Source organism: Cryptomeria japonica, chromosome 10, assembly GCF_030272615.1.
Source record: "Cryptomeria japonica chromosome 10, Sugi_1.0, whole genome shotgun sequence".
Lineage (NCBI taxonomy): Eukaryota > Viridiplantae > Streptophyta > Pinopsida > Cupressales > Cupressaceae > Cryptomeria > Cryptomeria japonica.
In genome coordinates, this window is record NC_081414.1 from 880,072,244 (window position 1) to 880,098,679 (window position 26,436).

The following is a 26,436-nucleotide window of genomic DNA, read 5'->3' on the forward strand; positions in this document are numbered from 1 at the left end:
TTCTCATTGGTTGATACCTCCTAGATTTTTGTGCCGAATTTAATATTTGGCTATGTATTTAATATTGTTCAGTAAAAAGGAGGTCATTTGTAACAAACCCTAATTAGGGTTTAGGTGTCATGATCTTGTCCGTTGATTTACTTTCAATCTGGTCCTTTCATTGTAACTGGGGATGCTATTTATACCCCCATTTTTCATTTCATTGGGTAATAGTGTAAGAGGAATAGAGTAATAGTCAATAGTTGATGTAAGAGAGATTAGAGTTAGAAGCAATTTTATTTTGTGGCAAGATTGAGTTTTGAAGAGAGAAATTCAAGCAATTGTTGTATATGATGACTTGGAAATCAATAAAATATTGAAGTTATGGTGTTTTGTTGCAAATTTCTTGAGTTATCTTCATGGTTGTTTGATCTACTTGAATCGTGCTCAATCAAAGTAATTTGTTAATTTGAAGGACAAAGTGTGAGATTTGATATTTGGTAGGATTCGTAATCCAAACCACTAGCTTCTTGCTGATTGTAGGAACGCCTTGCGTGGTCGACTGGAAAATACTTTGAGTCCTTTAATCTTCAATCATTATTGTGTCTTGGATATGTATCTTCGTAGTAGTGTCCTTGATCTTTGATGCATTGAGTATCATTTTATTACCTTAGAAGATCGCACTAATTTCAATTGAGTTGTTATCTTATGGCAAAATTGAAGTTGGTTGAATCTTGCCAAATCTCGTCCATACTAAGTCATTCATAGGGTTAGGCTAGATTAGACCTCTTTTAAACCCTACTCCTTTTGCTATTTTTTGAAAGTTTCTTTAGTTTAGAAAAATTTTGAACTTTTGGAATACGTAAGGCCCCTTGGAGGAAACAGCAAATCACATCATACCACTAAAAAGCTTGTCCACACGTAGAGACCCTACTAAAAGAACCTTGGAGTCTACCTAACTGATCCTTTATGCAGATCTTCAGCAGTTAGAGACTATTTTCTCAAGAGAGGATAAGATGCCTATTGGTATTTTATTCTGTGTATGATTGTGTATAAAATACACGTCAACAAGACCCTACCTGGAGATATGCCATACAGGAATCGACACCTAGAATAGTTGTTTACACGAGATGCTAGACCCTATACCATGGAGGCATAATTTGCCTCAAATACCATCTTGCAAGCATTCTCATCGTGATGCCAAGCCCTGTATCAACATCACAGAGGAGATAAATGATAGATGAATGCACACCTTGCATTGACAAGAGAAAAAATTACAAAGGAAGAAGACAAGGGAGACCATAGCAACATCCATAGCTAGTGGTCATGGTCCTCAAATGCAAGCAAAAACAAATGAAAATACGGCATTTGAAGGCATAGTGTACTTCCTTTGTGGTCCACACATATGAAACACATCAACATCCACTTCATCTACTTCAAGTAGAGCACCTACATGCACACTACATGGTTTTTTCGTACCCAAAAACATATCTGGAGCACAACTATCATTGGAAGGTACAGAGTGAAACAAGGAGGTGCATCGAGAAGCAAGGCATGTGCCAATTTTTTGTACTTCAACAACCTTACCTTCAATGAGGCAAGTAGTCATTAATGGGAAAATTTGGTAACTACATTGACATTAGTAAGAGATGACTAAAAAGAAACTTTTCGAAAAGACTCAAGTGGGAAGTTGCTTAAGGATGCAATTGAAGAGGTAAAGTTAAAAGTAGACAAACAAAAAAAGCAATAACCAAAATATGGCTTCACTATTCTTTCAAATGTGTGGACCGACGAAAAGAACTGCACTATTATCAACTTTTTGGTAGCTTCAAATGGTGATATAATTTTTTTTAAGTCAGTTGATGCCTCTAATAAAGTATTGAATGCATAAACATTGAATCTAATCTTGGAGGAAGTTGTCTTGGAAGTGACCATAAAGAATGTAATTTAAATCAGAACTGAAAATGCAGTAGCATGTAGGAGCTAGGAGTTTACTCAAAGAGATGCACTGGTCACCATTTCGGACCCTTTGAACAACACATTTCCTTGACCTTCTTTTGGAGGACGTAGGCAAACTTGATTGGGTGAAACCAATTGTAGATGATGCAAAAAGCATTACAAATTTATTTATAATCACCCTTGGGTTCTTACTTTGATGAGATATCACACCAAAGGGAAAGAGCTAGTGTAATCAGGTGTCACAAGGTTTCCAAAGATTTCCTAATGTTGCAGAGCATTATGGGTTCGTTGACTTCCTTGAAACAGATGTTTGTGAGTCTAGAATGGCTAAACTCATCATCGTCAAAGAAGCCTGAAGGAGAAAGGATTGCAAGGAAAGTTTTTAATAATGTAATGTCCCTCACCAATTCTGATATCAATTTTCAGTCTTTGGCCCTTAATAGAATTTCGTCAAACACTTGGCATATGACTGTTTCAAGATACTTCAGACATGTCTTGACATTATAAACCCTTGTTCAAACAATTTGGTGACTTGCTAAACATAAAACTACAATCTAGAATGATAGTGCAATCATATTTACTAAAGTTGGATTCATTGACATTAAATGGTATGCAGAAAATAATGGGTACAGCAGACTGTCATTAAGTCAAACAATTGGCAAGCATCAATAAATGAGGGACAGCCTTATAACTCCTTCATTAATGAATCAAAATAGGCTCATTACATTAGCTGATTTACAACAAATACATAGACCAATAGACATGGACACTTTCAGATTGTCTGAGGACATATGACTGTTATAAACTCACACATTCAAACTGAAAATGCAATGGAGATATGATAACTTAGAACCTGGTATAACTGCAGTGAAGAAGCAAGCAATATCAACTGACAATAAGCCTCCCAAGTGCAAAATCGAACCATATGCAATGCCACCCCCTTACTGCTGCAAGTGGTAGGTCTGATATGTCACAGGGACTGCATACAAGGGCTCCAAATCACCTCCCAAACTGGTCGGCCTTACTCCTAGAGGAAAGCGCTTCACACAATGGTGTGTCTCACTGCTAAATAATGAAGTTATGATCCAAATCGAAGGCGTCTAGATGCACAGGTCCGTTCTGATCACAATACTGAAATATGGCTGAATCCCATCACCAAGCTCTCCAAAAATATCACAAAGAGATCGCCTTGCTTCCCAAATAATATCGCTGTCCTCCGATGTAGAATTCGATGCCAATTGATGATGAATGAATCAAAATCGTGGGGAGGTTAGGTCTGCTTCAGTCTGATAGCCAGCAGCAACTTGATTCGATTCACCTTCAAAATACAACAAATAATATCACCCTCTTCCTAAAGAGAAATCGTTGTCTTCAAAACACAAAAGAGGATGCATTCACCATCATCAATGAGTAAATCATAGAAGTCTGAAAGTCTGAAGCAACCACCACAAAATCTGACATAAAACCTCAATAAGCTCAATGTGAAGAACTGAATGTTCCTCACCCTCTATGCAACACTTCAAAGGATCTTTCACCTCCTCAGTTATGCTGATCAAAGGGAGGTATCGTTCCCTAGGATCAATTCTGCGGACAACCCTTGGGTTCCACAATTGAACACAAGAGGAAATAACAAAACAATTGATGATTGACCATGAATCCCCCTCTTCTATTTATTCTTTTCATAACCCATCATAAGATTCCTTCTAGAAGAAGGTAGGTACACTTTATTATTTTTTTAAGTAACTTTCTAATTATTTTTATTTTATACTTAAGTCACTTTATTAATTTAATAAAATATAAAGTCATCTCACGTATGTTATTAAAATAAATATAATGAGACAACTTATATAATATTAAATTAAATAATTTCCCCTTATCTCTCCAAAATCTAACACAAACAATTCCAAGCCAAAATCGGGGACATTACAAATAATCTTTTTGCACAAAGATCCACAGAGATCGTGAATTAACCTCAAAACTTCAATTTTGAATTAACCTTTTTAGTATTTGTAAATTGTAGGTGTTAGAGCCCTTGGTTAGAGTTCTCTATTTGGCAAGATGGGGATGAATGGCCAATGGGGTACATTTATAAGGCCATGGATAGGGCCAAAGAGTCCATCCAATACTATTACAAAGGGGACAACCTTATATTTGATCCCATTTGGGAGATAATTGATTGGAGTTGTAACAATCGACTCCACCAACCCATCCATGTAGAAGAGTACTTCCTCAGCCCCATTTTTCCTATTTGGATAGCTTCTCAGACCCTAATGGAGAGTTTATGGAGGACCTCATGACATGCATCCAAAGGATGACACCCCAAGTAGAGGTGACAGATCTCATTACTCAAGAATTGCACAATTACAAAATCAGTAGGGGTAAGCCCTTTTTTTTAAACTAGCTATTCGAGGAAGAACCACCTAGTCATCAGGTAACAAAAAATTGGACTGTTTACATCACATGAATCTTACAAGTTATAAATTTCAAATTTGCAACTATTAATAATTCGATAAAATATAGTTTGCTTACTCTTTAATATTTTATTTTATAGATTCTTTATGGATAGATTGCAGTGCAAATACCCCAAATCTTCAAAGATTAGCCCTCTGCATTTTGTGCCAACCTTGAAGTGCATCTAGTTGTCAATGCAATTGGACTTTTTGTTGGAGATTGTTGGAAGTATGCTACAAATATGTGCTTGAGAGATATCTGAGAGATGTGTTGTCATTGATGTCAACATATTTCTCTGTCTGAGACAATGATGCAGTGAGGTTCAGTGAGTTGGTTTGTTTGGCATGATGATGATCAAAGTTTGCGGATTAAAGGGTTTGTAGAAGGTTGTGTATAGATGATTCAATGCAATTTTCAAAGGTTCGCATGAATATTTGTGTTGTGGGTGGTTTTTCTATTGTTCAGTGATGACAGTGGTCAATATTTCAATCTACATTGCTCTGCATTGTAATATCTTGATCTGCGGATTTAGAAATATGTTTGGGACATTGAGGTGTATCTTCAATTCAGTTAGTTCACAGTTTGGAGCTCCACAAGTAATTTTTCCAGGTTGACAGTCATTGCAGTTTTTGTTCCTAAGGTCCGATATAGAGATAATGATGATTCTAGTAATTCGAGTTGGTGTGGATGTTTCTGTGGTAATTCATGATGCTTGTGGATGTTTCTAGATCGTGTGCCTTTTATGTTGGTGGTCCGCATTGATCGTTGAGCTCGTAATTGATGATTTTTTTTGCTATGTTGGTGTTCTTCATGTTTTTGGCTGACCAAACGCTTGTAGTGTGTTGCGGACATTCGATGCATAATTCTTGGAGGTGTAGCAGGTTCGAGGTGGTAGATTTGGGTCCGTGCTATGTCTTAGCCGACATTGCTTGGTCTGAATGTGATATTGTAGCATGTGTGGTTATATTTTTGTAATTAAGCGATGAGTGCTAAGTCGACCTTGATGATCTTCACAAGGTTGATGTCATGTATAAATAAATGTAATATTTTTGTATTTGTGTAAGTGTGTGGATGAGAATCAGAATGTATGTGCGTTGAATGTAAACATTTTTCGGAGGCAGAGAAGAAGTGTGAGAAGAAGAAAGTTGTTATGTGCTTAACCAGAACTATTACCAGGCATTAAGAAGATGCTATTTTTTCAGTTCATGATTTTCCAGATGTGATCTGAATCTGTTTGTAAAACAATGAATCTTCCCTGGGTTGTAGCCCTTGTTGTTTTTTAGCAGTGAGCTCTAGGTAGTGTGTCTAAATGCATGTGCATTCCCTGTTGTAATATTTCTAATACTTCTAACAGAGTATCATCATATTGTGGGTAGGTTCCCACCGTGGTTTTTCCCTTGACTGGGTTTTCCATGTCAAAAATCTTGGTGTTATGTGTGTTCTTGATGTGTTGCTGATTTATGCTTTCATGCTTAATTATCAGATCTGAGAATAAGTTTAAATTGTGTAAGTTTTTGAGACAACTGATTCACACCCCCCCACCTCAATTGTCTACCCAGAATTAGAGCTATTTCATCAGTTTTTCCATGGCCCTACAATGCTATGGGCTGATTCCCTTCCCCTACAATTTTGTGGGGATAGGGGTCGTACTCTAACAAGCTGATTCCCTTCAAATAGTAGTTTGAGGCCATCCACACAAAGAAGAGGAACAAATTAACTCAAACAACAGCTCAATGACCTTGTCTATGAGCAAATCTTCAGCTTGGCACAAGAAGAGCAAAGGAGCAAATCAAAGGAGGTTATCGATTTGGATGACATTGATCCTTAGAGCGATTGGATAGGGTAGGATTAGCAACCTCCATTGTTTATTGAAGATGAGATTCTTGACTTGAAAAGCAAGCAATGGAGGATGTGACTATAGCAAAAGGAGCTACAAGATTGGATGGCACTGATGTGGTAGAGGAGTCATTGCCATCTACTGGCAAGATGGAGGTTGAGGCTAGAGCCACAAGCACAGCCTTCTATGCCAACCAAGGAGCTGCAACGCACTTCAAGTATTAGCACCTCAACCTCTCCCCAAGTTTTCACTAGATTAGGGAATAGGATGACGTAAAATGTTGTATTTTGTAATATATAATTTATGAATTATGATAATGATTTTCAAAGACAATCATCATAAATTTGTAACAGTTGTCAGCTATCTATTGTTCTACATTCGGCATGATTATGCAATTTTCTACTCAATTTGTACTCAAATTAATCAAATTTATAGAAAACACTTTTGTATTCATTATGGACTCACTAGATACATTTAATCATTGAATTTTGCAAAAAAATTGTCTCTAAAGAAATTAAGCAATTTTTTAAGTTGTATGAGTTTTTCCGAGTCACAAATTTTGGGTTTGTTGACTTTTTGTCAAGTCAAAGTCTACCAACAATGGGGAGTATGGAATTTCTCTAAACTCTAACATACACAAGGCAAACACGAGTATGTTGGACACCCCCGAACACCAATACCTGGTATAATAATACGGGCCACCTCAAAACTATAAAAAGCTAATAAATACCAAGCAATACAATGAAGCCTTGTTAGTCCCACCTAAGAACGTTGAGCCTATACACTTTCCAATACCAAGGAGAGAAATATGGATACCAAGTTCTCCAATGCTCACTAGTTTAGAAGTAGTTATCAAGCAATGGCCAAGAGGTCAACAAGGAAAAGAAGCTAGACGCTAAAAGAACACAAGAATCCTTGTCAACGAACATATGAGGACATGAAATTGGGAAACTATTCTATAGAGATTTCCAAAGAATACCAAAGGTGAATATGGAAGAAATACTTTCCAAACCCAACATAAGATCATTTCAACCAAAGCCCTAACAAGTTGTTCTTTCAAAATTGTTCATTTCTCCAACTTGAGGAGCCACTTTTGTCAAAACATGTTACTAATGATGATGAAGAAGCAGAAGAAAGGTCTAAGGCTATGCAAATGCCAACACAATTTGCACAATCAGCTATGCCTATGCCACCCATGGTTGTTAATAGCAATAGTGACATCTCCACAAGAGGAAAGAGAAAGACTAGTGCTAGTAAGGATTCACGAAGATTTGTAGGTATGTTCAATATGCAAGCACAAGATGTGTCAGAGTATTCTATTGCCAAATTTTTCTATGCCCATTCCGCTCATTTCATGTGAAGATTTCCTTACTTTGAATAGATGTTTAAAAATGTAGCTTCTATTGGTTCATCATTCACCCCCCTCAAGAGAACATAAACTACATAGTAGCCTCCTTGATAAAGAATATTATAAGGTGTGTTTGGTGATGCAAGACATGAGGTAAATTTAGATTAGAATGGGCTGCTCTATTGCCATGGATGGGTGGACCGATATTAATAATCAACCACTTATCAACTTCATAGTCAAATGTACAACTGACTTCTTAGAGCTATTGATTGTTCAAGGAAACACAAGGATGCGTCTTCCAATTTCATATTTTAAGATAGGTCATTTTGGAGGTTGAGGCCTCAAATGTTGTACAAATGGTCATTTGATTTGATACATGTGTGTAAATTAGTTGGATGATGGTGGACACTTACAAGCACATATTTTGGACCCCACGTGTTCAACGTGTTGAACAGCACAATGAAAGACATGCGGAAGATAGATTAGGTTATAAAAATGTTGGAAAAAGGTAGAGATATTTAGATGTTCATTTGCAACCACCACACCTTGCTCTCTTTACGACTTTTTCGAAAAGGAATTCTTGAAACATGTGGAGACTACGTATGCCAATTATTTCATTTTGTTAGAGGGATGCTTGAGGTGCAAGCAGCTCTATAATTAGTGATGGTTAATTTAGAGTGGAGTAGATGGCCTAGTACAAACATAGTTGAATGAAAAGCAATCAAACAAAAGATCCTTGATGATGACTGGTGGCCTATTGTGAGGTAAAAAATTCTTGAATTAGCTATTATAACAATTCACCCCTTTGAAAGGAAAGTAGTATTTTATCTCAAGGGTTCATGGAGAACAAGCAAGACTATATGCCCACAAACCAAGCATGGAAGACTATTGGGTAGATTGCAACAATAAGCACGAGGAGCAAAAAAGAGATTACTCGAAGTTGACAACATTCCAAATTCAGGCTTTTGGAATAAAGGGCATACCCAAGGAGATACTGGATAATGGAAACGTGTTAGACCCTTCATACAAAGATTAGTAGATGTTTAATAAACTAATTCCCAAACTTGACTGGTCTATTCAAGAATACAAGTAAATGAGGACTCGAAATGTGCTGAAAAAAGATTGTCATAATTGAAGTTAAAGAGTTGATAAAAACTAAAGAAGGGTCACCAAAGAAGAAAATAGTTGAGGGGTCACGAAAGCATACGAAAGCTTCTTCGACTTTTGCATCTCAACCCACGCAAATAGTTTTAGATAAGAAAGCAAATGTTGATGAATGGGGCAAGAAACTTTAGATGACATATAGAGAAGTTGGTAAGAAAGAAGAGGAAACCCAAAATTATTATCAAGTTTTTTGGCAGCACTCAATAGGGTGAAGTTGCAGAGAATCGAATGTCCTCTTCTTCACTTCCATCAAAATATCTCCACCTCATCCTTAGAAACCCCTGTTTCCTCAAGAGAAACCTGCTTCTTCTCCCGAATGGCCCCCATTAGTACAAGAAACCCCTTCTCCTCCTCATCAACGGTCTCCTATGTAGAAGACTCATTCTCCACCTCTTCATGTCATCTACTCTACGCAATCTCCTTTGAAGGGGGCCTATAAATGGAAGTGTTGAACGAACTAATTGATAAATTTAGGCACTACCAAAATTAGGTTCATAACGGCAAGAAAAGAACCATTAATGTTGAAGATGATTAATGATTAAATTGGACAAATAAAGCACATGTGACACAAAAGGGGCAATCAAATTTATGCCAAATTATAATGTTTTATTCCATCACATCCTTGAAAATTCTTCCGTTGTTCTTGTACTGAAGATGCCTAGGAAATATCCCCCCATTACCCCTAAATTCTTATTTTTTGCCTATAAACATCCTTGAAATGTAGAAATCTCAATTCCGTTCCAATCTATGCTCCACGGGGACATGTCCCCTATGCTAGTACCCCCGTTCCCATATTGGGGACGGTACTGGGACCCAGCGACGCCATTTAGAAATACCCTGCCCATCCCCAATCACTGTAGAATTCTGTGAACATTTTTAGGATGGCTATGAGAGTGGTTGGGGACATAGGGGACAGCTAGATATTTTAATGCTCGCAAATTGTCCATTTTAAAGCTCGCAAATTCTTCATTTCTAACAAGAGAATCAAATTACTTAAGCAAGGGCATGAGGCTTACATAGACCTTTTGACAAAGTCCATGAATGTCAAAATGTCATGTTTGAAGACTTTAATAATTTTCGAAAGATGATTCAACAAACTTGACTTCTAAGGGAGACACAAGCTCATAGTGACTCAAAATTGTTACATTTAGACCAGTTAATTGAAAAACAAAATGGACCAGATAACATGTACTAAATGCTTTAGCATGCTCGAGGACTAGACTCCACTTTGTGGATCCAGTAAAACAACTGACTCAAACCAAATAAAAGTGTGCAGCAGCAATATGATTAACCTACATGACACTTAACTATAAGCAAAATGGGCCAATAACATTTTTGATGCAATTTATAGATTCTGGTTTTCAATTCTAAAGATCATAACTGGTTCTTCAGCTAAAATGAACGAAAACATGACTTCTGTAATGTGAAGACTTCATAATAAGGAATGATCACAAATCTGTGAGGAAGCACAATTTTACAAAGACCAAGAATATATCTTATACAAGAAAAGCTAAAATAAGGTTACAAGGTGAAAAGTTTTATAGTGGTAAATATTTTAATAATCTTTATTCTTATCTCATAATAATAACAGTTTGTGTGTTTTGCGAATCCTTCTATCTTATAATTATGACCACTATACATAAACAAAATGTAATATAAGAAATAATTACTCATTAAAAATAATCACTGAAGTGATGACTTAAATATTGGAAATTATCTCTCGAATAAAAGTCCCACAAACATAGAAATATATTACTAATACCATATTTAAAAAGTTTCAATGACTTAAAAACAATGTTTTGGTTATAAATTTGAATATAGAATTGTTTTACATTGATAATAGTTTTATGTTACAGAAGGCTTATAAGGTATTGTATTGCCCAAAAGCTTTGTCAAATCAGAAAGAGACTGAAGGATGAAAAGTTCAAAACAGTAGATTTTTAATAATACTCATTCCTCTTCCTTACAAACAAATGCTTAGAAATTTGTGTATATTATGTGGGTTCATTTGCTGTATACCTATTACCAATGTAGGTGAGTACAAGGTCATTAAAAAAATTGACTACTCATCAAAAATAGTCAATGTTATGACCTGAACATTCAAATTACTCTCAAAAAAAAGAAATCTGAAACCGCACTGTTGTTTAAAAAATTGTAGATTTTACTTCAGTAAATAGTCATTTCATCATAGGAATCCAATCCAACTCCTATCACCTCCAGCACCAGCAATGACCATCAATTGAATTGATCCACCTGATCAAATAATTAGCAGTTAATAATATTTTCATTCCAATCTGATGTCTTTACTGAAAAGTGCACATTTAAATAGTCAGGACCATTTGTTTGAAAAGTGGTGCCAGTATTATTATGCAAGAAAAACCGTAAGGATTGAGCAATACCATAATGATCAATTCAAGGTAAGATTATCTTCTTCTTATATAGTCTTAATCAGCAGAATATTTATAGGAACTGCAGTCTATTTCTTTTTGGCATGCTCTATATCAAAAATAACAGCAGGTTTCAGAAGTTGGACTGCTTTGTCATGTTAATGCAAGTGAACAAAATCTTTAGAGATCTTAGGTTGTTGACCATAGTCTCTCTCATTATAATGTTTTATCTTAACCTCCCATATTAATTCCTTACTACTTCCATAGAAGAAAAGAAAGATCATACAGCTTTGCATGTCGTCACAGCAAGCACAGATTCCTGAAGACCACGGTGATGGATGATGTTGGGTTTGATAAGTAGATGTAGTTAGAGCTTCAAGGATGTCATCATCTGACTGTGGTGCAAGAACGTAATCTGGGGGAGTATAACTGTCTTGTTCCTTCATGGTATTTCAATAGGATTGCGTCTGCCATCAAGAAAGTTTACTGTCAAAGTATCTGACATATTAAGAAAATTCAAAGATGCCAAAAGCTACACTGTCTATTATATTTATTGCACCCACAAATTCTGTTTCTTGCACCCATATCTATCTAGCATACCTCTAATCTAAAGTACATCTGAAATCAACATGTACTGCCTAATTACAAGAAATAGACAACCTTGAAGGGAATTTTATCCTCAAACTTGAAGCTTAATATCTCATACACAATACACACAGATACAATTGTAGTAAAACAGAAAAAAGGTCTTTACAATCACAAATATAACTTCAAGGTCAAAAATATAAAACAAGCAATAGAGCTACAGAGTTCCTGTAACTCCCAAGGAAGGTCAAGACAAGCACATTCAGTGTCAGTAATAAAACAAGCCACAGAATGTACATACAGAGCTACCTGGTTTCTGCAAACAGCTCATTTGTTTTTGCAACACACATGTAACCCAATTAGCTGTTTATCTGATTAGACATTTCCAATTATCTGTTCAATCATTCTAACAGATGACAAGAACTCGAAACATACCCAATGTTCATCCCATAATGTTAATGTTGTGTTGTTTTACTTCAAGACCAAAGCTCAGCAAAATTGTGGCAAAAAATACATTTACGCATTACATGAGAAATGGTAAAGGATATCTAAGGCATCTATTTTGAAACCGAAATGCTTTCAAACAAGACCAGAATATAATAGATAGAGAAATGAAAATGACAAAATCGCATGAATCCAGGAATAAACCAATTTTTTTTTTTTAAAATGATATTAAAAAATGATGAATAAAGTTGAAATCTGAACATCTAATGTAAAACCTATGGTACTAAAATTGATTGCACAAAGTCTGTAGCAACTAGTTGGAATGAAATCCCCTTTGTTTGTCATGCTACCATGGGATGGCAATCGGGTGGGCCTTGTAAGATCATAAGATATTTCGAATATCCCTGTGCATTTGAAAACTCCCTTAATAAAATATAATCTGGTTTTATACCAAATTGACAGCAAACTCCTAAAAAGTGTAACAATTTCTTTTCTTTAGCAGGGAGGTCCCAAAATTCTCAGAAATTACAAGGACTTTCTTTGGCCAGTTGGTAGGCATTGGATAAAATGGGATCACTGTATTGGATACAAAGTCTTCAAACAGAAATTGCCGTTCTAGAAAAGGATAATTGAATCTCCAAAGCATTGAACAGGCACAAAGGCGGAGAAAGTATCTCCTATGCTTTGAGGCCTACTGATGTATTATAGCAAAGAAACTTGTGACAAGGAATATGTTCAAGACTCTATAGCTTACGGATCTTTTCATCCAATAATGCTTAGGAGCATCCAGTCCATATGGTAGGTATAGTTTTTGACACAAAGGTTTACCGTTATGCATGCACAAAAAGTCTGGGGGCTTAAAAAGCAGTATTAAGTGGCGGCTAACTATGAAAGGTAAGGCTTCTCTTATGGGCTATGTTATAAGCTTTGTGCTGCGTTCAATACAAACAAAATTCAGATTAAGTTGGGCACCACTAAAATTTGTCAAAAAACATAAAATATAAATTTTAAAAATTAAAGCAAAGGCAAAAGTAATGCAACAAAGCAAATAAATAAACAAGAAAAATGTCATTCAAAGCCAGCTATAGATAAAGCCTTTCATCCTAATATGCTGCATCCTAATATGCTGCCAATCCACACAAGTCTTCCAGCTATAGATAGAGCTTTTCATCCTAATATGCTGCCAATCCAAACAAGTCTTCAAGAGAGTGGGTATGGAAAATTGCATGCATCCATGCATGGACAGGAAACTTCATCCACGACAATCATCACTTAACTGTATCTACAAATATGGAAAACTGCAGGCATCCGGGTTCAAGCCACAAAACCTCAATACGAATCAGACTTGCAGACTTCTGAGCTCTCACAAATCATTTTACACCGACGCCTCCTTCCACCTTCCACAAATCAACAATAATGCAGATGTTTAGTCATGGAATAGTCTGAATCTACAACCTGAAGTGGCCACCATGTTGACCAATGTATTCAACACAGTTTGTGCAGATTGTAACACCCACAGACTATGAAGATAACAAAAACTTATTTTTTTATATATTTAATAAAACACATAAGCTGTTTTTCCATACGAATTTTAAGGTGAACTGCAACAATGTTTTAGGTTTTCTTCTAAATTCACCAAATTTTGGACTTCACAGATTAAATTCAGTGAACCCTTTGACATAGCTTATAGGTATGACCTCATAAAGATACAATGATGAATTGCTGGACCTAAAGCATCTCCAAGCTAAGTATGCCAAAGTTTAATCCATATATGTTTTGGATTAAGGCAAAAACAGGTTTTGAAGGGGCCCTGAAACCCTTTACAAAGAAGATTCTAAAAGGTTTAGAATCAAAAAATTAAAACAAAACAGGTTGCAGAAGAAAGAACAATACATATGGCAGCAACAGAACCAACAAAAGACTAGACGAGCAACAAAAAACCAGCAACGACCCACTGACCAGCAAAAAGAAAGAGACAGCACCAAAGAAACAGAGAACAGAAACTACGTAAGGCTCTTAAGAATCTCAGCAACCTCATCCTCCAGGAGACTCATTTTATCAGCAACAAACCTTAGCTCCTTGTAGTCCAGACTTTGGTTGGCAGCTTTCTTTTTCAAATTCCCCCTAGTCCACTTACAAGGGCCAGAATCCCCCTAAATCTTGTCTTTATCATCATCCAAATTGATCAGCATCTTGTCCTATTGAACACTGTCAAGATTATTCACCATAATATTGATAGCATCGGCCGTCTACTTGACAATTCTATGACTGTTGGACATAATGGTAATGAGGGTGGCCTGAATTTTCTTGTAATTCTCCTCAACATGGGTGAATCTATCTTCAAAACCTTTCTTCATATGATGAATACCTTCAACAGCTCTATTGAATAATCCTTAGTCCACTGACCGTCACCATTTTGTCTATCCTGACTAATAGATCTGGGCATTGCTTCCAACTTACTACTCATAGCCCTCTGGTTAAGTTTAACCTCTTTGATTTCATGGAAGAGCCATTTAAAAAGACTCAAAGTATCAATGGCATGGTCTCTTGCCATACCCAGGATGTCCACATAGTCGTCCTTTTATCATTAAGCTCAACACTCTTGGCATGAAAGTCCTTTTGAACTGCAACCCCAGTAGTTTTATTAGTCTCCTGATGAAGAGATGAAGGGGGTATCTCATAATTCTGACTCCCAGGCTCCGAGGTGACTCTCTTATTGACTGCATTGTCCTCAGAATTCCCCTTTATGGCCATTGGAAGCAAAGGCCTCCTTACCAACAGAGGTAGAAGAGGAGACAACAACCTGCTTCAAACCCTTCTTACCCTTGCCCAGAATAGGTTTGGCTTTAAGTGTATTCTCAATTTTAGCTTTTTTAGGAGGAGAGAAAGTCTCATCCTCTGAATCCAAAATGGATTCCTCGTCCCTAGACTCCCCAGCACTAGTATTATCATTCAAAGAAGTGGGGATATAAGAAGGGGCAGGAAGGGCCAAAAAATGATTATCAATTAACACAATCAACCCTTCATGAAGGATAGGGTGCTTGGCCAGATTCTTCCTATGAGCTCTGAAGCTAGTCCGAAGCGAGGACATCAAGAAAAAAAGAAAAGAAACCCTAACATTATGGCGGAAATGGTGTAACAGAACAAAATGGTGGCCATAACCCCTGGTAAAACACCCATCAAGAGTAAAGTAATCCATTAGTACCTTAAAGAGTTGGGCCCAAATGTCCTTAAGAACACTGATGTCATAGTAGCCAGCAATCTTCTTCACCAGCTTCCCCCTTTCCTTCTCAGATTTCGGGAAATTATGCACCGCAATCTCCGTGTAATTCCTATCTCTGTAGTATTTCATGTCGTGAAAGGAAAGACCTATAACTTCAGCTATCAAATTCTCATCCACCGTTACCTTGCGCCCATGAAGAATAATGGTGTCATCCTTCCAATGCTTATCAAAATAAGCAATAACATCCTAGTTAACCCCCTGCATTTTCTCAATGAAGGGAGTAACACCCCCTTTCACAAGAAGCCTCTAGATTTTATGGTTCTTCTTCAGCTGCTCACAACTCGGATGCTCAACCCGCTTCCTAGCTCCCCCCATGATGCTCAGAGAAATCACAGCAATTAATCTGAGAAGAGAGGTCCAAGTAGAAGAGATATCAACCCACAAAGCATGTGAAATAATAGCACAATAATTACATCGCCTACAGCCAACACATGCCAAAAGGAGAAAGAGGGCGATCTTTCTAGAATCACCATTAGTAATAAAAGCAGTATTACTCATTGTCCTTACTGCCTCGAATTTTGTCATGAAGCATAAGCATGTAGAGCTCGGTATCCACCCTGTCTTCATTGGTCCACATCACTTGACTAGCGCTATTGACCCCTTTGTTAGCAAGGTACATTGGACTCGCTATAAATATGAGAAATAATACAATTATCAAAAGAATTGATGATTTCCCTAGCTTTATTTATCCTACGTCCACATTCCAAGATGGTCTAGAGATACCTTTGAGATAATGTATAATGTTTTTAGAATCACCCTCAATCCAAAAATGTTTGAAGTTATGTCGCCTAGCAAGATTAAGACTTTGGAAGGCCCCAATGGCTTTGGCAAGGTGGTTTAATCCATATATGTTGATAGTAACTGCAACATGCAAATCTCTATCTGATTTGAGTAATGATGGAGCTAGTACCTGATCCATCTAAAAGGTTGTTTCCATGTGGTGCTGATTTTATCAAAAGGCTGCTAAGTGCCAACAAACTAAACTATTCTAAGCAATCTTTATGTGAAATAGAAACAAAATTCATAACACTTCATATTATGAGATCGCATTGGTTTGGGGTCCATCTGATTAATCAGGAAGCATGTTGCATAAAATATGTACCTTCTACAATCTAAAATTCAACAATAATAAATCATTCACATTAGAGAATATTTAATATGGTAGAGTCAGTAGAAGTTGTCCACAAAATTTCTTAACATGCACTGTCTGTTGAGTGTGAAGCCCCAACAGTCTTGGACCATTACTATTCTTTTGCCTCTTCAATTGATCCGGTTGTCTCCTCAAATTTGAGGACTTAAAAATAACTTTTGTATAATGTAATATGTATGGAGTTTTCTAAGCTGCTGAAGCTATGATAATATAAACAGATGTTGCACTTCTTTTCTTATGGATGTAGCCATTAATAGTGAAAAACGTAATTACGGTGTTGTGTTTATTTTCTGCCCAACAGTTGTTTGTTAAAATCTGATTTTGTATTTCTTTATCTGCTCTAAATTCTCAACAATTGGTATCAAAGCCGTGGAGGTTTTTTGAGCAAAGATGTCAGAGGCAAATAAGTGGAGAATTGGAAAAATCTTGGGGCAAAATTTTGGGGTATGGAAGCTACAATTACAAGCTCTCCTAATTCAAAAAGATCTCTCAATTGCATTAGAGGGAAAGTCGAGGAAGCCTAAAAAAAAGTCCGATGAGGATTGGTTGATATTAATTTTGAAGAATAAATCAGAGCCATTTTGCTTTTGTGTTTACTTCCTTAAGAGTTGGGAAGGAGTTGTTATGACAATTAGTAACTTGGTATCAGGAAGAAAAGGATTCAATAAAAAAGAAGGCATGTTGAAGTTTGATGATGTTGCTGCAACTCTTCTCAACAAAGACATGAGAAAAAAACATCAAGGTGCCATATTCGGAGAGGCTTTGGTATTCGGCTATAGGGGAGATTAAAGTAATATTGTAATATTTAGCTTATAATGGTTATTTAAGGCATTTACATAGTTTAGTTAGTAACTTTCTATTCTATATGTTAGTTAGTCAGTTTTAGTAACTTTTGTTTGTGTCTTTAGTTCTCAATCGTTTCCGTTATGGAAAGACCTTTTGTAATTGCTTATAAAAGGAGTATTCCTCTCCTCTGTAAATATCAAACAATCAATTATTATTTCACGCTATCAGAGCAGAGATAACTTTTTGATGTGTTTTTATACACTTCATACACAAAATAAAATACCAAGGTATCTTAGCCTCTCTTGAACAAAATCTCCTCAAATACTGAACTAAGTGACCAAGGTTTCAAATGTTAGTTCTTTGTGTAGATAAGCTCAATGGTTGATGTGATTGCTGGTATCAAAAAGGGGACTTACACAATTGTTCTAGGAAGATGATCATTGAAAGCAAGGACACCCTATGAGTCTAATTTATACTTTCGAATGATATACAATGAGGCTTGGCTTACCATTACTAATGGATGTTTGATAAAAAAGTGTAAAAGGATTAAGGGTTGAGAGATACTAAACTAAGACTAAGAATGTACGATGTAATGAATGACTTGGTGAGACTCTACTAGGCTTTGCTTTGACATACAAAGAACAACTCCACAAAGCTAGTGCAGTCTTCCAAGGTAAGCTAATGATATTCAGAACACCAACAACAACATTGACACCATGAATGTGATGCATATCAATGGGTGAGTAGCAATCAAAGTTAAACTTGTTAAAGAGTTCAGTCGACCACGCAAAGTATTCGGCAAACAGCAAGATACTAGTATGAACATGTGAATTTCACATTAATCATCCACAATGATCTTTCATTCATCTAAAACACTTATCTTTTTTTATTTTCTTGGAAGGATGAAGAAACATACAAATACTCCAAACACAATAAGTCACAAACACTTCAATGATTTTATTATCTTTGACTACATCAAAGCAAGAGTTGAGTTTATATAGAGCTCTCAATACAAATGAATGGCCAAGATCAACCTAAAACCAAGCGCCATGATTATGCCACCTAAACCATAATTAGGGTTTGCTACAACAAAATACCTAATTTTTGCATATCATTAAATATCAGCCAATAGGAAAGTAACAACTTTCTGGTACAAACTACGAGGAAGAATCCTCCAATGAGAAAAATCAATGCCACATGGGATCATAACAAACTTTCATCTAGAAGTTTATCCCCCTTATCTCTTTCCCTACAAGCAAATTCAATGAATTTGGACATGATGCAATCAAGCTCATCCACTGGAACACTTGGCATGATCTTCAATTGATCCTCCATGAAGGCTAACTTGGCTAAGGATGAAGTGAAAAACTTCTCCCACTCAGGCCCCAAGTCTTGGATTTTGCCCACAAGCGTCATGAATGACTGAATGTCTTCCAACTACTTCCCTAAAAGTGATCCAACTATCCCAAAGAAGATATATCTTACTCTTTCTGTCAATATGTCAACTGCTATGTCTAGCTCTTCCTTCATCTCTTTTCCAAGTATTGTTTCAGCTGTTGTTACCATTTTATCATGTATCACCTTGGTCATCTCTTCAACTTGGGTGCAACCATCGTTGATATCTTCAAACATATCCCTCCTCATCCTAAGTATGCTATACCATCTATGGAAGTCATATGATTGTCCATACTTCACCACTCCAGTGTTCACCAAGGTTTGCCCGGGGATATCCATCAATAATTGTAGCCGCAGAAAGGTTAACTCCATAGTGTAAGCAAAGACATCATAGGAAGCCATGAGAACTCGAGTCCTATTAAGGATAGCCGAAACTCTATCAAATATATGTGCTAACTCTCCCATGAACTCATTTGTCTTGGTGAAGGAACTATCAATCCAACTCTTCACCATGTGAAAGGTGATCGTCATTTCTTCAAAATCATCAACTAAATCCGATGGAAGCAATGACGAAGGAATGCAGGAAGGGTCAGCTTGTCTTATCAAGTTCTTGAGTTGTTGGACACGGCTTATCAACACATTCAATTTTTTTTCTATCTTCCTCTTATCTTCTTGCACCAGTTGTTGTCATTTTATGACATCATTGGTCCATCAGTGACAATCAATGAGATATGTTCCATGGACCAACGTACCCCAATTTATCAAGGACAAGGCCAATGGTCATTAAGTGTTAAGTGTTGTATTGTCACGAGCCAAGTTCCAAGCCTTTTCCTTCATGCCCCCAGAATCCTGGAACCCCAAGTTCCAAGCCTTTTCCTTCATGACCCCAAAATCCCCAGTTTCCCAATTCTTCCCTTCATGAACCCGAAAACCCGAAATCCTAGGTTTCCCAATTCTTCCCTTCATGAACCCAGAATCCCAAGTTTCCCAATTCTTCCCTTCATGAGCCTAGAAACCCGGAATCCCAAGTTTCCCAATTCTTCCCTTCATGAACCTGGAAACCCAGAATACCAGGTTTTCGACTTCTAACTTTCGATGACTTGAGACACTTCTAGATGGCTGGATCAACACTCAAAGCTCTTAATGCTCCACCAACTCTTGCGACTTGTACACTTTCATCCATAGAGCTACAGGGGCACGTTTAATGTTTTTGCAGAATGGCCATCAAGTGGAGTACAGGGCCATGCTTATTTATGGTTACTTGATGGCCTTCATGTCAAGTCTGCATTATTTGACTTTGGAATGTCTGGTAATCTCTTCTTGGTATTGCCTTGTCAAGGTATGGCCAGGTTGCTTGCAGGCACAACCATGTCAGGTTTGTGCACTTCCCTGCCTTCCTGTTGTGACCTTTTCACACATCGCCCCATTGCTAACGGGGACCCCCTCTTTGCCGGCTTTCTGCATTGTTAGGTTAGGGTTTTGGCTGCTTAGTGGGCAATTTTGCATTTCTCGTGCCCGAGTCTTAGAGTTTTGATCATGCCTAGTGTCGTCTAGGGTTTTTGAAGTTATAGGATCAAGTTGTAAAACGTTGATATTTTAAGGATCCTAAGTTTTGTCTAAGTGTAGACATATTGAGCGTTAACGTCTTTTTAAACATGCACATCATTGACATTAAAGTGCCAAGATATTAACAGACCTTTCGGAGTTGTTTTCTCGCTCCTAAGGTATTATTTAAATAATTAAATTGATTTCGCACTTTATTCCAATATTTTCCTAGCGTTTCACTCATATTTTTGGAAAATTAGCCTAAGTCCAGTCAAATTTAAAGTTTCTAAATCATTTTGAGTGGTTAAAATGATAAAATCCTAAAAGAAATTCATATTCCAAGGGCTAAAGGGTCAAATTCCATGCTAGAGGTGCTTTTCCCCTCACATTCCAGACTACCCAACCCATTCCCCCACTCAAAATCCACACTACACATGGGTTTCCCCTGAAATCCATACGGGCTACTATTTTCCCCCACTGTTTATCTATACCTAGGTCAAATTTCCCCTAGAAGTGCTAAAACTTGGCTAAGTGTCAGGATTTATCCAGACTGCCATCGATTTTCCACCAAGATTTTTGTGACAACTAAGTGAGGATTTTTGTCCGGATTTCCATCCAGACAGAGGTCGATTTTCCCCTGAGAGCATTTGTAAGAATTTGTGTCTGCATTTTCATCTAGACAGGGATCGATTTTCCACTAGGAATATTTTGAAGAGTTTTGAGTCCAGATTTTCATCCAGACTGAGGTCGAAATTCCACCAAGGAGGTTTTTTCCAAGTTAAGTGACTATGGAGTGTGGATGTCCAGACTAATATCGAATTTCCCTTGGGGGTGATTTTTTTGCAAATAAGAGTGAATTTTTGTCTGGATTTTTGTCCAAACCCAAATCGATTTTCCCCTAGGAGGTTTTTGTGTGCATTTTGATGAAGTTATGCATGGATTTTTGTCCAAGCATGGGTCGAATTTCCCTTATGGGGCAAATTTTGACACTTGAATGATTTTTGAATAGATTTTTCAATCCCAACCCAAATCGATTTTCCCCTAGAGGTTTATTTGGATTTAAATTGTAATATTTTAATAAATAAACCCCACATTTAATTGCTTTTAAATGATTATTTAAAATTTAAAAGCAAAATTTAATAACTTGCAAATAATCATTTAGTATTTGAACCTTCTAGAAGCAAGTTAGGTTTTCCCCAAGCAAGTATTTATACAAGTGTTTTATCCCACATTGCTTGTGTGGTGAAAGTGAGAGGTGAAAGTGAGTATATGAGAGGAGATTTAGCATTATTTTATTATTATTTCTGCCAGGTGTCTCCATGAAAGCGATTTTTCTCCAAATTGGGCGAATTTTTAGCAAGGCGTTTTTGTGAAGTGTGGAATTGAGGATTTATTTTCCTCCATTTTTTCCAGCTTGCTGATCTATTCCCCTTGGCTGCCATTAAAGACCAGTTTCAGAATTTCGATTTTTGATAAGTTTGGCGATTTTTTCAAACTTTAGCATTTTTTGGTGAAAATTGGCAATTTCATGTTTGGAGACTTAGGCGATTTTTCCTCCACCATTTTTGCTTGATGTTCAAACCTTCATTATTGCAGATCAGGGCTGCCATTAACAACAATTTTCAGAATTCCATTTTGGCGCCATAGTTGGAAAATTTCGATTTTGCTTGGGAGGTGATTTGGTGCCACATTTTGATGATTTTCATGCATTCTTGGTGGCTGCCATCATTTCCAGCCTACTGATTTGCTTCAGATCTGAGGTTTGCTTCAGATTTTGACCTCCATTAATGGCTGTCATTAATTTTCAAACTTAAGTTTTAATTGCCCAGCCAATTTCAACTTAGGCATTTTGCATGTGGAGGTATTTTGTGGAGTTTTTTGTGCATTTTTTAGACCATTTTATCACTGTTACAGGTCTGAAAACTGCATTATTAGGCGGTTGTCTTCAAAAAATTTCATTTCCAGCCACCTAACCATTTTGGTGATTTCGCTTGGAGATGATTCCTTAGCCATTTTCCATCATTTTCAGGGATTTAAATCACTTTGCAAGGTGCTGGTAAGTCTGAAGTATGCGATTTTCAGACTTGTCCTCAGAAATCAATTTTTTACCAGCCATACTTACATTCCAGAATATGATTGTTTTGATTATTAGAACTGATTTTTATCAAGATTATGCACATTTTGAAGATTGCAACATGTTTTAAAAGTCTGATTTTCAGGTTGTCTTCAGAATTGTTGACCTCCATTGTTGACTGCGGAAGGTGTCTTCAGACATTCATTGTGTGAAAACACAACCTTTCACACCTTTCCTTAGTCATCATTTGTCCAATATACTCCTTTACATTTTAGTTTGCATATTTTCTAAGCGTAAGGAGGTATCAATGAATTTTATGGAAGGCTTCCATGCCTTAGTGTTGTCACACTTTCAACTTGCTAAAATTTACCAAGTGTATGGATTATTTTCCTGGCTCCATGCTCTAATTAGCTAAAATCTTTAAAAAGTCAGGAATTTTATTACGAATATTATTTTCCTAAGTCTAACTTCGAGCTTCATGCGATGTCAAAGTTGGGATATAAGGAAAGTAAAGAACTATTGAAGACGCTGGAGACTAGATTTTATCCAGAGTTTAAGATTTCATCCAGATGGAAGGAGATCACTGATACAAACATGTATTTCGTGGACTTCAACCAGATGCAGCATCAGATGTTTGGAGTCAAAGATCAGGTTCCTTCCCCAGCATATGCGAATATTATGAAGAGTGGCATTTTCCATGCCGCTGGATTTCCACAGTCCATACAGTGCAGTGAGCTTATCCTGGAATGTGCACGATGTTACGATCTGCTCACAAGAATGATTAAGAGTCCTAAGGGCGTTGTCATCGCCTACCTTGCTGAGGATGCCATTGCTAAGGTGTTCGGAATTCCATGCGGAACAGACATGAAGGATGTGACCAAGGAGGATTATGCAGAAAGATACACGAAGAAGATGGGTGTATGCAAGAATTTAATTAACAAAGAGTGGATGATTGAGCCTAGGTCTCATCATTCCAAGGCTCCCAAGACACTCATGTGCATAGATTTTAAGGAAGAATATAGTGATCTGATATTCCTACTCAACAGAGTGATGGGGATGCCGCAGGGAGCAATATTTGATGGATGGATGTTCTACTTCATTCAGATTGTCTTAGAGGAACACTAGTGAATCGGTCCAAGATTATAAGTGCCAACCTGGATTTTCAGCTGAGGAATGTAGAGCGGTCCAAGTCATTCGCCATGACTTCTTACTTGGTGTACCTGCTTGCACGATTTGTTTCATACAGAGGATTGATATGCAAAGGTGAAGTCGGGAATGGGCAAGGACAATTCAAGAGTTATGAATGCTACCCCCAGCTAGGCATGCATAAAATTGAAGACTATAAGAGAGTGAATGATGCATTCACTATGAACATCACACGGATGTTGCAAGGCGGAATCCACAGAAGATTGTCCAAGGAGGCAACAGAGTTGATAGAAAAGTATGGATCATGGTATATACAGTTTCCCACTTTCACATACCTCAAGATTCATGGGTTTCAAACTAAACCCTACAGACTTCCTAGGTATCCTACCGACAGAATGATATTGTTGGAAGTGGTGAGACAGCTTCTAGAGTTCGATGTTATCCGGAGAGAGAAGCACGGGACAGAAATGACGTTCCCTATTTCAATTAGGAAGACGTCAGAGGTTTGCCAATCCGCCATAGCCGCCAGCACTGCGAGTGAGGAGCTTGCATTCTATCGATTTGCTACATACAAAAAGAGAGAAAGATTTGATCCAAACAAGAAGGTCGGAAGGATCAAAGGAGAGAAGTTCACTCATAAGATTGACATGGAAGATTATTCGGCTAACCTAATGGACGAGCAAGCAGTGAAGAGAAGAATGTGATCCAGAATGTCAGTGGATTTCATGAGGAAGTGTGGACTTTTCCTCATTCTTGATCAAGTATTAGATGATAGAGATCATAAACATCCACAGTATGAGAGTGAAATGAAGAAGGCAATCCTATTGCCTAATTGGTCAGAGTCAGAAGAGATTGACTTGAATATATTGATGAGAGAGGTCTTGAATTTCCCCTGCCTATGGGTGGATATACAAATGAATAAGTTAGTTGACATGGGTGTTCCCTTCACTTATGAAAAGATGAAGCCGGAAGAGTCTACTTTCGAGGATGATCAAAGGACTGTCAGTGATGTCAGGATTCATGCAGACGAAGAGAGTGAAGCTCCCAAGAGAAGGAAGAACACGTCAGGAGAAGTCAAGGCCAGAGGGAAGAAGATTGAGGATGTGAAGAAGAAACAGAAGACTATCATTCCTTCGCCCCCTCCTAGTGTCTCATCAATCGAAGTGATTGAAGTAACAGAACAAAATAAGGAGACTCAGTAGTGTTCCAACACAGTGATACTACCAGAGAATATTTAGGAGTTCCATGCCACAGCAACATCTGCACCTCCTGATGAGAATAATGATCAACCGGACTCCCCTACTGTCCTTTTGGAAGTTAGCTTGGGAAATGAGGTATATGATTGGACTAGGGATAATCCTAATGACAATGAGGATGTTATCTCGGCATTGAAAGAGCTTGATTGAGAAATATGTCTCGATGATGGTATGGAGATGGCCGCTATTCTTAAATGGCTGACGAGAAGTATGGAAAAAAGTAAACAAATGATAGCGGTGCAGCCTATTGATGATATTGATGACTACCTAGCTAGGAGTGCTAAGGAGAAGGAGCCCAAGAGAGCAGAGATTTTATCGCACATAGCTAGAGATGAGACAGGAATGCGGATTGCGCAGATTGTTGTTCCTATTGCAAGCATGACAGCGGACACTACTACTCCTATGGATTTCCAGATCACTTCAATTGCCCTTGGTCGTACATCCAGAAAACAGGAATTCTAGGAGATTAGTGAAAACCTCCAGGCAATCAATGCAAGGTTAGACAGAGCGGTTGCAGAGAATGAAAGGTACAGAGAAGAAAATATTAGACTCAGAGAATATATTGCAGGGACAAGGCGTGGAGATCCCACCCTTATTTCCCTATTGCAGTTGACCATGGAATACATTCACACTATGAGGTAGCGAGAGATACACACTCAGAGGTGGAAAAATGGATTGAAAGCACAAGAAAGCAGGCAAAAGATTTCCTTACTCAGTTTGTTCATGCATATGATAGGACAACAAGGCTTGTATTCAAAATCCAGTATTTGGAGGGAGCTTGGGAAGAATTTCGGCCTATTCAATACAAGACTATTCCACGCCTCCAAGCATTGAAGAAGATTCCTAATTCCACCTTGGTCAGCGAGAACATTGTGCACAGTGGAAACAGATACGATTTCCATGGCTGGTATTGTTCACTAGCCATGAAGAAATCAACTTATGAGAACGCCCAGTTGAGTTGCATGGAGATGGAGGGATTGATTCAGGACATTCAAATGAAGATCCTTGCCTTGATTGAGGAATTATTGGGTGTTGATGTTAGTGATGCTAGTGGTTTACACTTAGCCGAATTAAGAGACAAGATGAAATTTATGTATTTTTGCCAGTTGGACTCTTTGAAGAAGAGTCAGATAGATGACTTGGTCTCTTTGTTGATTCATGTTCATAGTTCGCAGAAGCTCGTGCCAGAATGGGAGAACACTTTGAATGCTTGCTCGGATTCATTGGACGTGATTCATTTACAACAGGATACCTTGCCTAGCATTTCCATGGAGGAGTTAGATTCAGTATTGGCTAGATTCTTGGAGTATGCTAGGAGAGAGAGAGATGCAGGGAGGAATCTTCTGGAAGATTCCCTATTTGATGACTAGGTATCTTTTCATTGGGCCATATGTTGGTGGCACCATTTTTTATGTAACCCTAAATAGGGCAATTCTAGAGTTTTGTTGGCATGATCTCGATCGTTGATCTTAGATCAATCTGGGCCATCCATTTTGTAAGAGACTCTATATATGCCCCCTTGTCTCTCATTTGTAAGAGAGAGTTTTTGTAGAATTGTTGGTATATGTTGTAGCTATTTGAATCCTAATCATTGTTCAATTGTTGCTGATTTTGCTCTTCAAGTGTTGTATTTGCATTCATGGTTCT

At 37.5% G+C, this 26,436-nt stretch overlaps 1 protein-coding gene across 1 annotated transcript in view; it reads right to left on the minus strand.

Annotated features, from left to right (window-relative positions):
* Positions 1-26,436, minus strand: part of LOC131026716 (protein PLANT CADMIUM RESISTANCE 10) — a 97,102-nt gene that overhangs the window by 53,172 nt on the left and 17,494 nt on the right. Inside the window, exon 2 of the mRNA XM_057956648.2 lies at positions 11,412-11,592. Within this exon, the coding sequence (XP_057812631.1) occupies positions 11,412-11,571 (160 nt within the window). The 5' untranslated portion in view covers positions 11,572-11,592. The remainder of the gene's footprint in view (positions 1-11,411; positions 11,593-26,436) is intronic.